This window comes from Hippoglossus hippoglossus, chromosome 19 (genome assembly GCF_009819705.1).
Source record: "Hippoglossus hippoglossus isolate fHipHip1 chromosome 19, fHipHip1.pri, whole genome shotgun sequence".
NCBI lineage: Eukaryota > Metazoa > Chordata > Actinopteri > Pleuronectiformes > Pleuronectidae > Hippoglossus > Hippoglossus hippoglossus.
This window is the reverse complement of record NC_047169.1, coordinates 10,676,775-10,690,118: the sequence shown is the minus strand read 5'-3', so window position 1 is coordinate 10,690,118 and position 13,344 is coordinate 10,676,775. Positions and strand designations below refer to the sequence as shown.

At 43.7% G+C, this 13,344-nt stretch overlaps 1 protein-coding gene across 2 annotated transcripts; it reads left to right on the top strand.

The window, feature by feature from the left end:
* Positions 1-1,261: 1,261 nt before the first annotated feature.
* LOC117753045 (putative protein MSS51 homolog, mitochondrial) lies at positions 1,262-12,242 on the top strand. Of its 2 annotated transcripts, none has more exons than XM_034570874.1 (7): positions 1,262-1,475; positions 4,048-4,213; positions 4,307-4,456; positions 6,570-6,694; positions 6,949-7,512; positions 10,849-10,942; positions 11,509-12,242. In XM_034570874.1, the coding sequence occupies exons 2-7, from the start codon at positions 4,056-4,058 to the stop codon at positions 11,714-11,716; spliced, it is 1,299 nt and encodes a 432-aa protein (XP_034426765.1). In that variant the 5' UTR covers positions 1,262-1,475; positions 4,048-4,055; the 3' UTR covers positions 11,717-12,242. The 2 variants fall into 2 exon arrangements, with proteins under 2 accessions (XP_034426765.1, XP_034426764.1); XM_034570873.1 differs by having other exon boundaries at positions 1,266-1,475; positions 4,036-4,213.
* Positions 12,243-13,344: the final 1,102 nt, after the last annotated feature.

Below are 13,344 nucleotides of genomic sequence, written 5' to 3'. Positions count from 1 at the left end.
CCTGCAAAGACGAGGCACCTCATAATTCAGTGTCGCTGCTGAATCACTTTACATTTACATTGAGATTGATTTTTGTTTTTTACTTATGTTTTTTTGTTGTCATTATTGTCACTGTTGCTCTTGCTTGTGTCTTTTGAACTCACTCCCCTCCTGGTTGAAATTGTGGTGGGCACTCTTCTGTGCTTCAGTGGCGCCCCCTGCTGCTGAAGAGGCTGCTGCCAGCTGGGAAAAAGGTTCGAGAGGCCGACACGACGCCTTTTTTCTCTCTCTCTTCTCCCATGTCTGGTTTCCTCCTTGTAAATTGTACAGACTGCAAATATAAGCCACAAAAAAAAAGATTTAAAAAAGATTTGAAAAAAATCAACTGACCCTTTTAAACTTGTAAAATAAAAGACAAAAGTATAATAGTAGAAATTGAAAAAAATACAACCTAATGCTGAAAAATTGGATCTCTGATGAATGTGAGATATATTTTAACGATCTTTTCTGTGGGATGGATATGTGTATATGTGTACAAAACTTATGTATGTTTAATTTTCAATCTCAGGTTCCGATGGACCAAATAAATTTTTTTAAATTAAAAGTCAACGTTTGTCATTATTGCAATTGTAGAACAATGGACAAGATGGTGAATATCTCTTGTATAATACGGTGTCTTCTTCTCATTTCGAGGGTGGTGTTGGCTCTTTGTGTTACGGTAGTGTTTTCCTCATCCATTCAAATGTATCACACACTAACAGAGAGGCTCGTGTTTGCTTGTGTTTCACAGAAATGACCTGACGAGCTGCGGATCTTTCAAAACTGAAATTGGTTTTGAGACTTTACACGTCCCGGCTGTTGCACTTGAAGAATAATGAGAGGAAGTCAAAGCAGTCACGCAGCACATACTTAAAGAGAATATATTAACACATCAAAATTGTTTTTCATTCACTCGCACACTTGTTTACTTCACATTCACTGATTCCAGAAATCCCCTTTCTGATGTGTCTTATCACTAACTCCTCTTTTCTCTTCCACCTGCATCCTCTCATCTCTCCCCTCATCCAGGCTGAGTGTGTGTGACATCTGAGGAATATATTTGATCCTGTGTGTGTGTGCGTGTGTCCCGCTCGGGTCTCCACCTCTTCTCCCTTCACTCCACCCCACCCAGCTTTTTCTCAGAATGTGTATCTGTCCTGCTCCCCACTCCTCTCCTCACCGGCCCCCACCTTCCTCTAAGGCCAAACCCACCTCCCCTAACCCCTCCGGCTCCCTCTCCCCCTACCCTCTAACCTCAGATGCCAGGAGCACTCTGCACCTCCCCAACTTTGGCTCTGTTGGGGGTGGGCTTTTTAAGACTCCAGCAGAGGAGGTGAGGGCTCCATGACTTGCTCACATCCAGCATAAGGAGCTGTCAGTCACTTTGCTTCCTCTGTACTCAGCTGAGAAAACTCACAGAATCATCTAGGATCCACGCTGCTCGTCTGGAATCACAGGTACAAACTAACACTACGTGTCTTGGTGTGTGTGGTGACATGGCGGCAGTCATAATGATCATGCTTTGGCCAGATCACCAGTGGTGGGACTTTTATCTGTCGGGGTCAGATGTGTGAGGACAGAAAGATCTGCCCTCTGGTGGGAAATCTGTTCAGTCTGTGCATGCCTTTCCCAGACGCTCTGCAGATACCAGCAAACTAATTAGATAAAAGGCCTTTCAATTTTTTCAAGACGTGATGAGGCAAAAATCGTTCCCCAGCGTCGCTCGATGTGAAATTGAAAAGATGCAGAGTTCCTGAAAAGTGGATGAAACACAGTTGTTGTGTTTTTTAACGAGGAGCGTTGAGACGGCAAAACAGTGTCTAGGTGTGATAAAGTATTTATTGTGCGGTTCTCAAGCCAAGTAGAAGGTTTTATGGCTGCGAGATGCTTGTAGGTAAATGCAGTTCACATCACAATATCATAATAAACATGGGAAAATATTGTATCAAAGGTACTTCATCCAAAATAACTAGAAATTGAATGTGAAAAAAGTTGCAGACATGATTCTAAAAAACCTCCAGCAAAATCTAGAGCAGACTGAAGGAGGCTTGTGAGTTACATAGATGTGTGTGTGTGTATGTGTGTGAGAACCTGTACTGATATCTTTGTGGGGACCATTTTAAGCATAGACCCTACAGAGTGAGGACATTTTGACCGGTCGTCACTTTTTCAAAGGGCTGTTTGAGAGTTAAGACTTGGCTTATGGGTTAGGGTCAGGCATTTAGTTCGGGTGGTTAAGGTGAGGGTAAGGGGCTCGCGAGTGTATCATGTCAATGAGTGACCTCACTAAGATAGAAGTACAAACATGTGTGTGTAGGGTTAGGGTTAGGTGTGCGTGTGATGATCACATTTCTCCCCCCTCTTATTTCCCCTTATGTCAAGACAAGCACATAGATCATGTGACATGCAAACAGGGGGGAGGCGGGGGTGCGGGGTGAGGGGTGAGGATGCCAGGGTTGTGGGGACAGAGGATAGATTTTTTTGTTTGTCAAGGGCATGAGGCACGGTGACACAACACAAAGAACATTCCCTGGGCAGCCTCCGCTTGGCTGAGGTTTGGAGTGATCCTCTGGTCGTGAGTCTCTGTCATCAGGCTGTGTGTGTGTGTGTGTGTGTGTGTGTGTGTGTGTGTGTGTGTGTGTGTGTGTGTGTGTGTGTGTGTGTGTGTGTGTGTGTGTGTGTGTGTGTTTTAAATGCACAAAGGCAAGCCTGCTCTGCTTTACACCTCTGTAGCTATGCAGAGAAGAAAGACTCCTACCACTGCCTTGAGATTAACACAATGTATAATAGGAAGGAGCACAGCCTGTGTTTATGTGCAGCTCTTTCACTGGGGGGACCGGGAAAAAAACCAATCTCATATCCTGGAGAACCTTATGTGTATTCCTTAAAAAAAAATGTTATCCTCGGTTCTGAAATAGCTTTTTGTGGGGCTCCTGGCGACAGTGATGCATTATCAAGAGAAGCATTTTGCACCCTGTCTGGAGTCGTCATCTATAAAAGCAGAGGAAATCTTTTCTGCTGGTTGCATTGAGATAACTTGCGTGTGAGGGTTCACACTAAGAATACATCTGTGTGTCCGGGCCGCTCTGCTTCTTCTCATTCGTCAGTCTGTCCGTCCACACAAGCCCCTCACTCTGCTGCCTATCTGTCACACAAAGCCTTGAAAAAGAATGGACCTGATATTTCAGAGGGCGCTGCTGTTGTTGAGGGTGGGGGGTGGGGAGGGGGGGGGGGTGTTGTTGTTCCTGGTACCAGGCCCAGTTTGACTGACTGAGCCATTACAGACACCAAACCGGTGGATAACATTTGATAATACTCTGTGACAGGGTTGGGCAATGCTGGAGAGTTATCACCGCCATGGTTATTTTATCTTTTGTTGCCATGATCACAGGGTGAACTGCAAAAAAAAACAAAATAACATGGCACACAAAGTAATCTAGAAGGAATGTGCACTTATTTGACTGGACCGTGCAGCGTCCTGCTGGATGACATTGAGTTACTGTCAAGACAGGTTCAAGATTTTGTATTTGTTTTGATTAAATTTAAACACTATGTCATATTAATGGCTAATAAAATAATACATGTGTTATTATTTGGGTGGCATGGTGATGAAGGTGGGTAGCACTGTTACCAGTTTGCATGGTAACATTTTCATTTTCTCGCAGATGCAGATTAAGTGTCATATAGATAAGCAGTATAGATAAAAGGTGGATAGATGGATTTCTTTCTCGAAGGGATAAAAACAGAGACCAGTCATGAAGGTATCTCCCTGAAGTCTCAAATATGACTTGCAATAAGTCTTTTTTCATGTCTTTCTTTCAGTGAATTTTAGGAGAAAATATGAGAAACATATAGAAACTAAAATGGACTAAAGTGAGAATTACGTATTCTCTGGGATGTCCCACCACCTCTGCTGGGTCAAGGCGTTATCCCAGGACAGAGCTGACCCTCCAGTCTCAGTGAATTTAATGTTAATGTGTGTTTTTCTATATTTTGGATGCATTACTCTCCTCTTAGTGGAAAGCCAAGGCGTCAACATGGCATCTCAGATCCCAGCTCTCCCTCAGTCCTACGCTCCTGGGACCGACAGCGTCTTCTCGGACCAGTCTGGCTTTTACTCTCTGGACTCCAACGTGCCCGGGCTCTCCAAGGTGATTCTCAACAAGCTCAACATGAAGGACTACGGAGAGTACAGGTGCAAACAGACTCTGATTCATCAATATGGACACACATGTTATAAATGATGAATTTCTTCTCCTCATTGCTTCATTTGTTCCATGCCAACCAGGGCTGCCGTTGTGGGAGAAGCTAAAGGAATCTCGTTCCGCAACTACAAGGAGATGTTCCAGAAGATGGAGGAGACCTTTAAGTTCTGCACCGGCTGCAACAAACTGCCGGAGCATCTCGGCGAGAACCAGACCCTGAAGCGTTGTGTGAAGTGAGTGCGAAGCCCCAAGGGACGGGCGACACTTGAGCTCTCCAGTGTGCTTCCTTTTAGTAGGTGCTCCGCGGCGCGCTGCAATACCCTGGCATTAACACTGATTAACATTAATCATTGTTGACCATCAGAGTATTTCAGGGTCACTGAAACCCACAGCGTTCTCCGCTCGGCTCCATCAGCACCTGGTCGGGACATTGGTTTGACATCGTTGCCCGAAAGCTGTCATGAGTGAAGCATTACCCTATGATGACGGACCGTCAAGGTGCGGACGACTCCACAAAGGTGGACGATGGCCAGTGGCAGATATAACTAAGTCCCATGATTGTGATTCATTGCTCCAGAGCCCTGCAGCTTATTATGAGCAGCTTAATGTATTTTGTACTGTCACAGCAATGCAGATATTTCAAGGAGCGTATTGAGAGTAAGAGCCCCGGGATATTGTGCTGCTTATTCACAAGGGCCTCGTTGTTTTTTTTTGTTATCTCACCTTTGCTTGTCTGTTTCTCTCTTTTCTCTCTCCAGTAGATTCAGAAACACACTCACTCTCTCTCTCTCTCTCTCTCTCTCTCTCTCTCTCTCTCTCTCTCTCTCTCTCTCTCACACACTCTCACACACACACACACACACACACACACACACACACACACACACACACACACACACACACACACACCATCATGCATGTGGGTGAAATTCCCAGCTGCTACTGCCTCTCGTGGAAAAGTAACTGGGAGCAGCAGACGAAAAACCAGAGTTGCTGACGAGTGAAAACCCTCCGGACCTTTGACATTTGAGAATTCCCACGAACAGTCCAACAGAGCCTCTGCATGCTTTCCTAAATCTGGATCTCTGAAAAAAAAAAATATATATATATATATATATGTATATATGTATATATATATATATATATATATATATGTATATATGTATATATGTATATATATATATATGTATATATATATATATGTATATATATTTTCCTTTTTCACAGCCACCTCTGTTTCCTCACCTGTAAGCCACTTTTTGGAGGATTAGTCCCTGTGTGCACCGTGTCACTACACAGTGGCTGATAAATTGTTTTATGTAAATGCAGGCGCCTCCGAGGCAGCAAATGATTGCAAGGTAAAGTAATATCTCCCTCAAAGCGCCAACTGGCCGTCACATTCCTAATCTAACACACTACCTCACCACCTGAACTGTGCGACAACACACACACACACACACACCGAGGCCACATGACCATAATTTAAATTGCAGCATCTGACTGGCGTGCGTGTTTCCGTCGTCTAAAACGGGACAGAATCCGCCGTAAGAGTCACGAGTATACAACAGTAGAAGAAGGTCAAATGTAGATGGTTCTAAGGGAATGCAAGATGCTATTTACGTCCTGGCACAAGACGTTCTGATAATAAATCTGAATGATTTATACTGAGGCATAGCATTGCAAAGCTAAATAATACTAACAGGAAGAAATTAACACGCTCACATTACATTGCTGATATGTGGGCAGTTAGCAGGTATAATGTTTGCCATGCAGGGGCGGATGCATGGGCAGGGCCATGAAATCTGATTGGCCCCTGAGGTTCATCTTCCTATACGTGCAGTGCTACTTCACTGAATTTATTCTGTTTACATTGTAAATATTATTGTTATACGTTCTTATTATAATTATTTGTATTATTTCTTCTAATGTTTCTATCGCCCCTATTTTTGTATTGCATCATGTTTACGTTGCATATATTCAAATGTATTATTTTCTAACTGATGCTTCCCTCCTGCTGCAATACAGCAGATCTTTGGGACTGAAAGAAATATCTAAACTTAATCATCTGAATTAAACTACGACAGTTTCTTACAATGCAGCTTTCAAGGTTTTTTTTCCGTAGTGAATCAACTTATTGAACAAACTGCACATTTGAACCTGATGATGGCTCGAGATGAAATGTCAGCGGATCACCGGAGGACTTATCCTCTAAGGACCTTGAATATCTAAACTTATGCAATCTTTAGAAAATCGCAAAACAAATTCAAATGCAGATGTATAGTAGTTTGTACAACTTTGTTAGTAAAAGTGCTTCTTTTCGATTAATTCCCATGATTTCTCTCGCAGGTGCTTGAATGTGTACTATTGCACCAAGGACTGTCAGAGAAAAGACTGGCCTCAGCATAAAAAAGTCTGCAAAACACTGCGTCTGGTGGCCATTGACAGACTAGTGGAGTGGCTGATGTTCACTGGTGAGTAATGAAAAGGCCTTAAAACGCGATGTTGCATTAATGAGGTAGTCGGCTGTATTTTAAAGCTGAGCTGCAGAAACTAAATACATCAGAGACTAAAAGGGACACAGTCCCAGTGGAATATCTGTGTGGTTTCGAAATTGTAATTAGTTCCTTTGAATTTCTCTTATTGCTTTTTCGAGCTTTTCTGTAAACTTGACAGGCCGAGTCAACATGCGTTGTTGTCTTCATCATAAATGTTCTACCACACACAGGAGACCTCCCATTCCCCACTGAGGAGTGGTCCAAGTCAGCCGCTGAGGTGAAGAACTGGGACGACTGGCTCCCCATGCAGGGCGACCTCACGCCGCGTCTGGATGCCATTTTGTCCGGTGCCAACATGGCGACCCTTTGGGACAACGCCAGCAGGACGCGGCCCGATGATGCTGACCTGCGACAGTCTTTGTGGCGCCTTCAGAGTGAGTTCCTCTCTCGAGTTCTCACAGTTGGGATGGCGGTTCAACACTTTGGCTTGGATCCGTACGCCAAACCCCTCACCATTCACGTGGCAGGGGCGTCCCACAATGAGACCATGAGAGCAGGGCTGACAGACTATGACGAACTCAACCACATGTTCCCCGGACACCAGGGCATAGAGATCGTCATGGTGGGGCCGGAAGTGGTGGACGGGCCCATCATGAGGCCTCCTCTCAGGGGGTTTGGACCCAGGCAGAAGGTCTTCATCAGCGCCTATAAGGGGCTGTACCACCAATTCTGGGAGGAGGTGGTGGAGGAAGAGGAAGCAGCCAAGCCGGACCTGGTGGTCGGATTTCATCCTGGTATGTGCCATCGTGGAGGTGTGAAAGTACAAACCCTAGAATCACATAGAAACAGCTTAATCTGAGTGTTTAGAGAACTTAGGACTTCTCTCCCTTCATGTGTGTCGGACAATAACCTCCCTCGGTAAACAGAGCGGGTAGGAGACGCATAACATGCTACATCTGGCCTATTCATTACAGCCAGGCTTTTATTGGGGATTTGGGTAATTAATCGGAGTAGCTGGGAAAGATTTTGGCTTCGGATTGCTGGACTCAGCATAATGTCGATAAGCTGCCCTTTTGAGTCCCAGTCCACTCCCTTGGAGGATTCACTCAGGCGGACATTTGGTGTGACAGTCAAAATCACTGACTCAAAACAACCTCTGCATCCCTGTCCTGTCTTCATTTCAAGGACGTACAATATAGGGGCCTAATAAAACCATTTTTTTGTCAATTATGGATGGATTTAATCTACATGTGGAATGCATATCTGGAGTTTGGTGCGATTTGGACATTTGATACATTCTAATTTAATAAAAATGTGACTAAGCAGGGGACCAGCGCTCTGTAGCAGTCAGTGGATGTCGTCTTCTATGTCTTCAGATAAACAACAGCAGCAGTCGGCAACTGGGTCAATATCACTGCCAGATCATTTGGATAATTTGATTATTTTCACTTAACCATAGGACTGACACTGACACACAACACAGATGCTGATCTCCATCATGGCATCAACATTCACAGAATCCCCCTTCCTTTAGAAAGATGTCTTCAAAGTAAAAGCACAACGTTCCTTTTACAAAGCTTTTATTTTTGAAAAATTGTGAACTTGGGTCTGAAGATTGTGCTGATGCTTAACAGACCTAACAGATCATTCACACTTTTATGCAAACCACACAGAAGAACAGTAATAAAGCAAATTCAGTCTCATTTTATTAAAACATTGACTTTATAAAATCTTCTTACACAACGTTTTCTAACCATAGACTGTTTATAAAAAGCTCTGCACACAACATCCGGCACACAAACAATAACAAGTGACAGTATGAAGTCGAACTGTTCGAGGAGGACTCACTAATGACAAGGAATAACTCTGAAATAGCTCTGGAGCATTAACACAGGACAAGAGAACAGCCCATTCCAAACAGGCAGGTTTGAGAAATGGGCAAAAGCAACTTCACATATTTCACGTCAGGCTCAAACTTATCACAATCCCCCCCCCCCAACCCCCCCCCCCCCCCCCCCCATAGAGAACCAACCCATTAAAGTTGCACCGAACAACCCGACACCTCCTTAAGCTCTGGCACTTACTCGGCCCCTTGGACCCTTTAACCTGCAAATCACCAGTAAAGCCCAGACCCCTCTGCGCCCATCACCCCCCGGCTCAGCAGCCACTGCAGGCTCCCACATGGAGCTAAATATACGGTGAATCAGTCGTCCTGTGAGCAAAGTGCCTGAGTGGCTGGCTGCATTTCATACTGCAAAGCTGGCAGAGCGCTGCATTATAACGCTGTTTCTGTGATAGGGGAGCAGGCGGCGTGACACGAGGAATAGAAAGACCGGTGTGTGTGTGTGTGTGTGAAAGTTAGAAAGAGACAGAGATTGAGAGGGAGTGGGAAGGCGACAAGAAAGCTGTGAGAAACTGATAAACAGGAGGCTTGACCTTATAGAACAGCAGAGGGCTGTTGTCTCTCAATAAGGAGACGGATGTGGCCTCAGTCAAGTCCTCCTCACGAAGATAGAACTGTGGCTGCGGGCGAAAAAAGTCCAAATAAACTCCTTTCCTATCCACTGTTCCTTGACCCCTGTGGAGAACGTCAGGAGGTGAAGGAGAAGCGGAGGAGTTAGGCAGTGCAGAGAAAACCTGACTCCGCTCACACTCTGTGTTTCTTTAAACAAACTTTGTTTATAACAGCGGGGACTTAAGTGTGTGGTAAAGTTTCCTGTGCAAAACAGAATGACACGTCCTGATAAGTTTTTAAAGAGGGAACATTTAACCATCAGTTACTCACAGGATGAAAAATAACAAATCATGGACTGAAATGTTGAAATAATCTAATAATGTTAGGGATACACGTGGAGAAAACCTTATGTTAGTGGAGACAATTATTTATGTGTGCATTCTACAATCGGGGGATTGAAATGACTTTTGTAGTCAAGAAATCAGGAGCTTCGACATTATTGTGAAGATTTCTCTGGTACCAATAAGACACGATAACAGTCGTTAACAGTCACAGTGCAACGTCTCTTTTACACCTCATCTCTTGAACGTCTAAATGCCGCCACGCTTATACTCCCTGTTAAATCTTTTACTGTGACGAGGAGTGTAACCTGTGTGATGTTTGTATCGTAACGTGCATTATTCAAATCTAAATCCCTGGAAAGATCGGTGGAAAGCATGATACCATCTGTGCAGCAGTATCAGGCGCCTTACAGCTCTCTGGCCTCTGTGGCAAACTCTTAACCGGTACACACACACACACACACACACATACCAGTAAACTACAGAACAGCTGATGCTTTCAAAAATGCATCACTTGCTTTTCTATTTCTCACATGCATAGTTTCTCATATATCTGTCTGTGGGACGGACTATTAATGTGAGATTTTAATTCTCTGCTCCCCTTGGTTTTGTCTGATTCAAGGACGTTTTACGCTGGATGGATTTAAAGCATTTGCTGCCACAGCGGCTTGAACCTCAGTCGTCAGGCTGAAGGGCAAATATTCACCACTACTACCCTGCTGCTCTGGAAAAAAAAAACATAATACCACTGATGGAAACCAGAGTCAGGGGAAAGTGACATCTGTCAGTTAATATGCCGCAGAGATTATGAAGCCAACCAGCTTAAATGTGGCAGAACTGCTGCACTGGATTGTCTCTGTGTAGTTTCAGTGAGATTTCACAAAAACAACTGAATGGATTTCCACGAAACTTGCTGGAAGAATACGATATAGCCCAAAGAAATTTTTTTTTTTGCTTTCTCGAACATTGTGAGATAAGAGCGTTTTACTGTTTTCCCAGAGAATAAATCATGGATATAGATCTAGATATAAAAAAATGATGCTGTTTAGGGAACTGATATCTATGATTGTATTAAATTTGGAGCAGCTTGATTGAATTTAAGGGCCTCGGTGGAGGAATGCACTCTACTGAGTGCTTTTCTAGTTTAATATAAGTTTAATGGCCCTAATATACTGTCGTACATATGCACCTACATGGCAACTCTGAACCCACCACATGATAAATCCCAATTTCATAGTAGTATGGTTTTACTTCCAGGCACCAATCAAATTTAACAAGACTGACATGAAAATCTGATCACTTTTGTGCAGTTATTATGTTTTTAATGTTTTTAGGGTTCCATGCCAACCAGGGTCTGGTGGAAGGCTGGCTGCCAACGCTCCTGCTACTCCGAGACTCCAACATCCCATCCTTCTTCACCATGTACAGGTCGGTCACATAACTGTATCGAAAACAAAACAAAAACACAAAGCATCTTTTAGGAATAAAAGCCCCGAACAGTAGTGAATATATGAATGTCTTTGTGCCAGAGGGCCTCATTAACTCGCAGCGTTACACCATCTGCTCCCCTAAACTCTCGCAGAAAGAAACGTCATAACTGATTAATGTCGACTCCGTTCAGACGCTGCACCTCCTCTGTGGCGGAGTCTTATTGGTTCACCCACATATCATGTCTGGTCTTCCTGCTCCTCACCTTCCTGACCTCATCACCACAGTCCTCAGTTGTTGTTGTTGCCCACATCACACCACTGCTCTCACACCTCACCCTCACTAACCCTCCGGTGGCCAATGCCCAATTCCTGTTTGTTTCCTCTGCCCCCCCCCCCCCCGGTAGACTGTAACTCGACAAGATAGCAAAGTTATTGATGTTGTTCTCATTCTCCTCTCATCCCACCGTTTCCCCGTAATTTCACCTGTCTCTCGCGAGGACCATGAAACCGAACTCACTTGATTTATTGATTCCCCCTCTGTCTCTTTGTCCCCCCCCCCCACAGTGAGATGGAGCTCAAGTACTCGATGCAGATCCTGCTGGAGCTGGAGATGCACATCAGGGACAGCGGCTCCAATCCGTTCACCTCGCAGAAGCCGGAGCAGGTCCAGGCCTGTCCCAACAAAACGCCGGTCCAATGCAACTCGCACTACGTCTGCTTCCAGGGACTGCTGCCAAGTGAGGACCTTGAGGAGTTAGGTCCAGACAACTAAGAAGATCAGAGCTTGTTTGGGTTCTCACAGCTCCCTCCTCTATAAGGATGTGCACTTTGGGAACGTCGTGGACTGTGAGGTTTCCTGCAGATTTACTTTACATTACTCATCGGTGCAGCCTCTTGGCAGATACGGACAATGGGGCTCACATTCTCGTTACATATCTACGTTATGTCCCTTGGATTCTAGAGCTCAGTATTGGGTCCACCTCCACCAAGGCCCACCGTGAATTCAGTCTAGCTGCACCAAATTGCACACACTCATAGATATAAGTTGCAGAAATATGCCTGTTTGTTTTTTTCATCGAGATGCATGAATTCTCCCCTGGGAAATAAATGAAAATGTGGATCGGCACCAAAATGTAATGACTTCTCTCCTGATGCATACTACATCCTTCCACCAAGTTTAGTAGTAATCCGTCCACTAAAGTGGAGGAAATAAAGTTAATTGTGTGGGATGATGGCACCTGAGTTTGTACTTCATTGGTGCCCTCAGGTGCATCATGGGTGTACAAACATAATGAGACCAAAATGGGTTCAGTCCAAATTTGATGGTTGTGTTGATGATGTGCTTTGCAGCTGAATTTATTCCAAAATCTCACATTAGATGCATGACAGGTGCCACATGATGTAAAATCACACTGAAATAAATCACGAGAGCCACATGATGCAGAATGTTACCAAACCATTGTTATTCTCTTCCTTCATCTTTGTGATTCTTTGGGATTTTCTGTTGTCGACCTTTATCTGAACCTGTCTACATTCACAGCTCTGTCCTGAACACTCTTTTTAATAGACAATGTAATAGTTCTGTGTTTGCTGAGTGGAGTGGAGACAATTACACCTTTAATAAAAAAGGACAAAAGGTCAAGCAGCAGCTGGTTAACAGCTTTTTTCAGTTTTAATCAGAGTGAATTATATATCATATTATTATCAAATATAACACAGGATTAAATAAGTGATAAGTGATCAGCGATTCCACAGGCTTTTGGATGGGATAGTATTGCATTACAATACATAGGTAGATAGATCGATGTACTTTATTGATCCCAAATTGGGAGATTATTGTGTAACAGCAGCATGTAAAGGGAATTGCACATAGAGCAAAGAACAAGTGACCAAATGCAAGAGATGACAAAATAAGAGACAAGCGGGCAAAATTGCAGTAGTTGTTTGCAAAGGTAAACTGCCATGAAAATGCTATTTCAAAAGCATAAAATGATAATCTTGGAGAATACGCTCTGAAAATCTTCGGGTGAAAGTTTTCACCCAAGCTTTTTGTGTCAATACAGTTGTTGATTTACTTAATTGTCCTATAATTTACTAATAGTTGAATAATAAAGCAAATTCTTCCCAGAAATCTCATTGGATTCAAATATTATTATAACAATGCTCAATTATGAGATCCACACCACACTGTGTTAAACATAACCATTGAGAAAATAATGGCATGTGTTTCTTGTTTCGATTCACAAAAAGAGGAATAGTCCTGCAGATCTCTTTTGGAACAGGGACCTCTAGTGGAGAAAAGTGTTAAAAACACTGACAGTGTACGGTAGGTTGTGTTGTAGTAGTGAGGCTCAGGAGAAGTGGAAACAGACTATGTCCTGGTGATTTGACAAAAAACAC

Coding starts and splice junctions, on each gene's coding strand:
- LOC117753045 (XM_034570874.1), top strand. CDS start 4,056: ATGGCATCTCAGATCCCAGCTCTCCCTCAGTCCTACGCTCCTGGGACC. Junction 4,457..6,569: donor ACCCTGAAGCGTTGTGTGAA/GTGAGTGCGAAG, acceptor TTTCTCTCGCAG/GTGCTTGAATGTGTACTATT. Junction 6,695..6,948: donor GGAGTGGCTGATGTTCACTG/GTGAGTAATGAA, acceptor TACCACACACAG/GAGACCTCCCATTCCCCACT.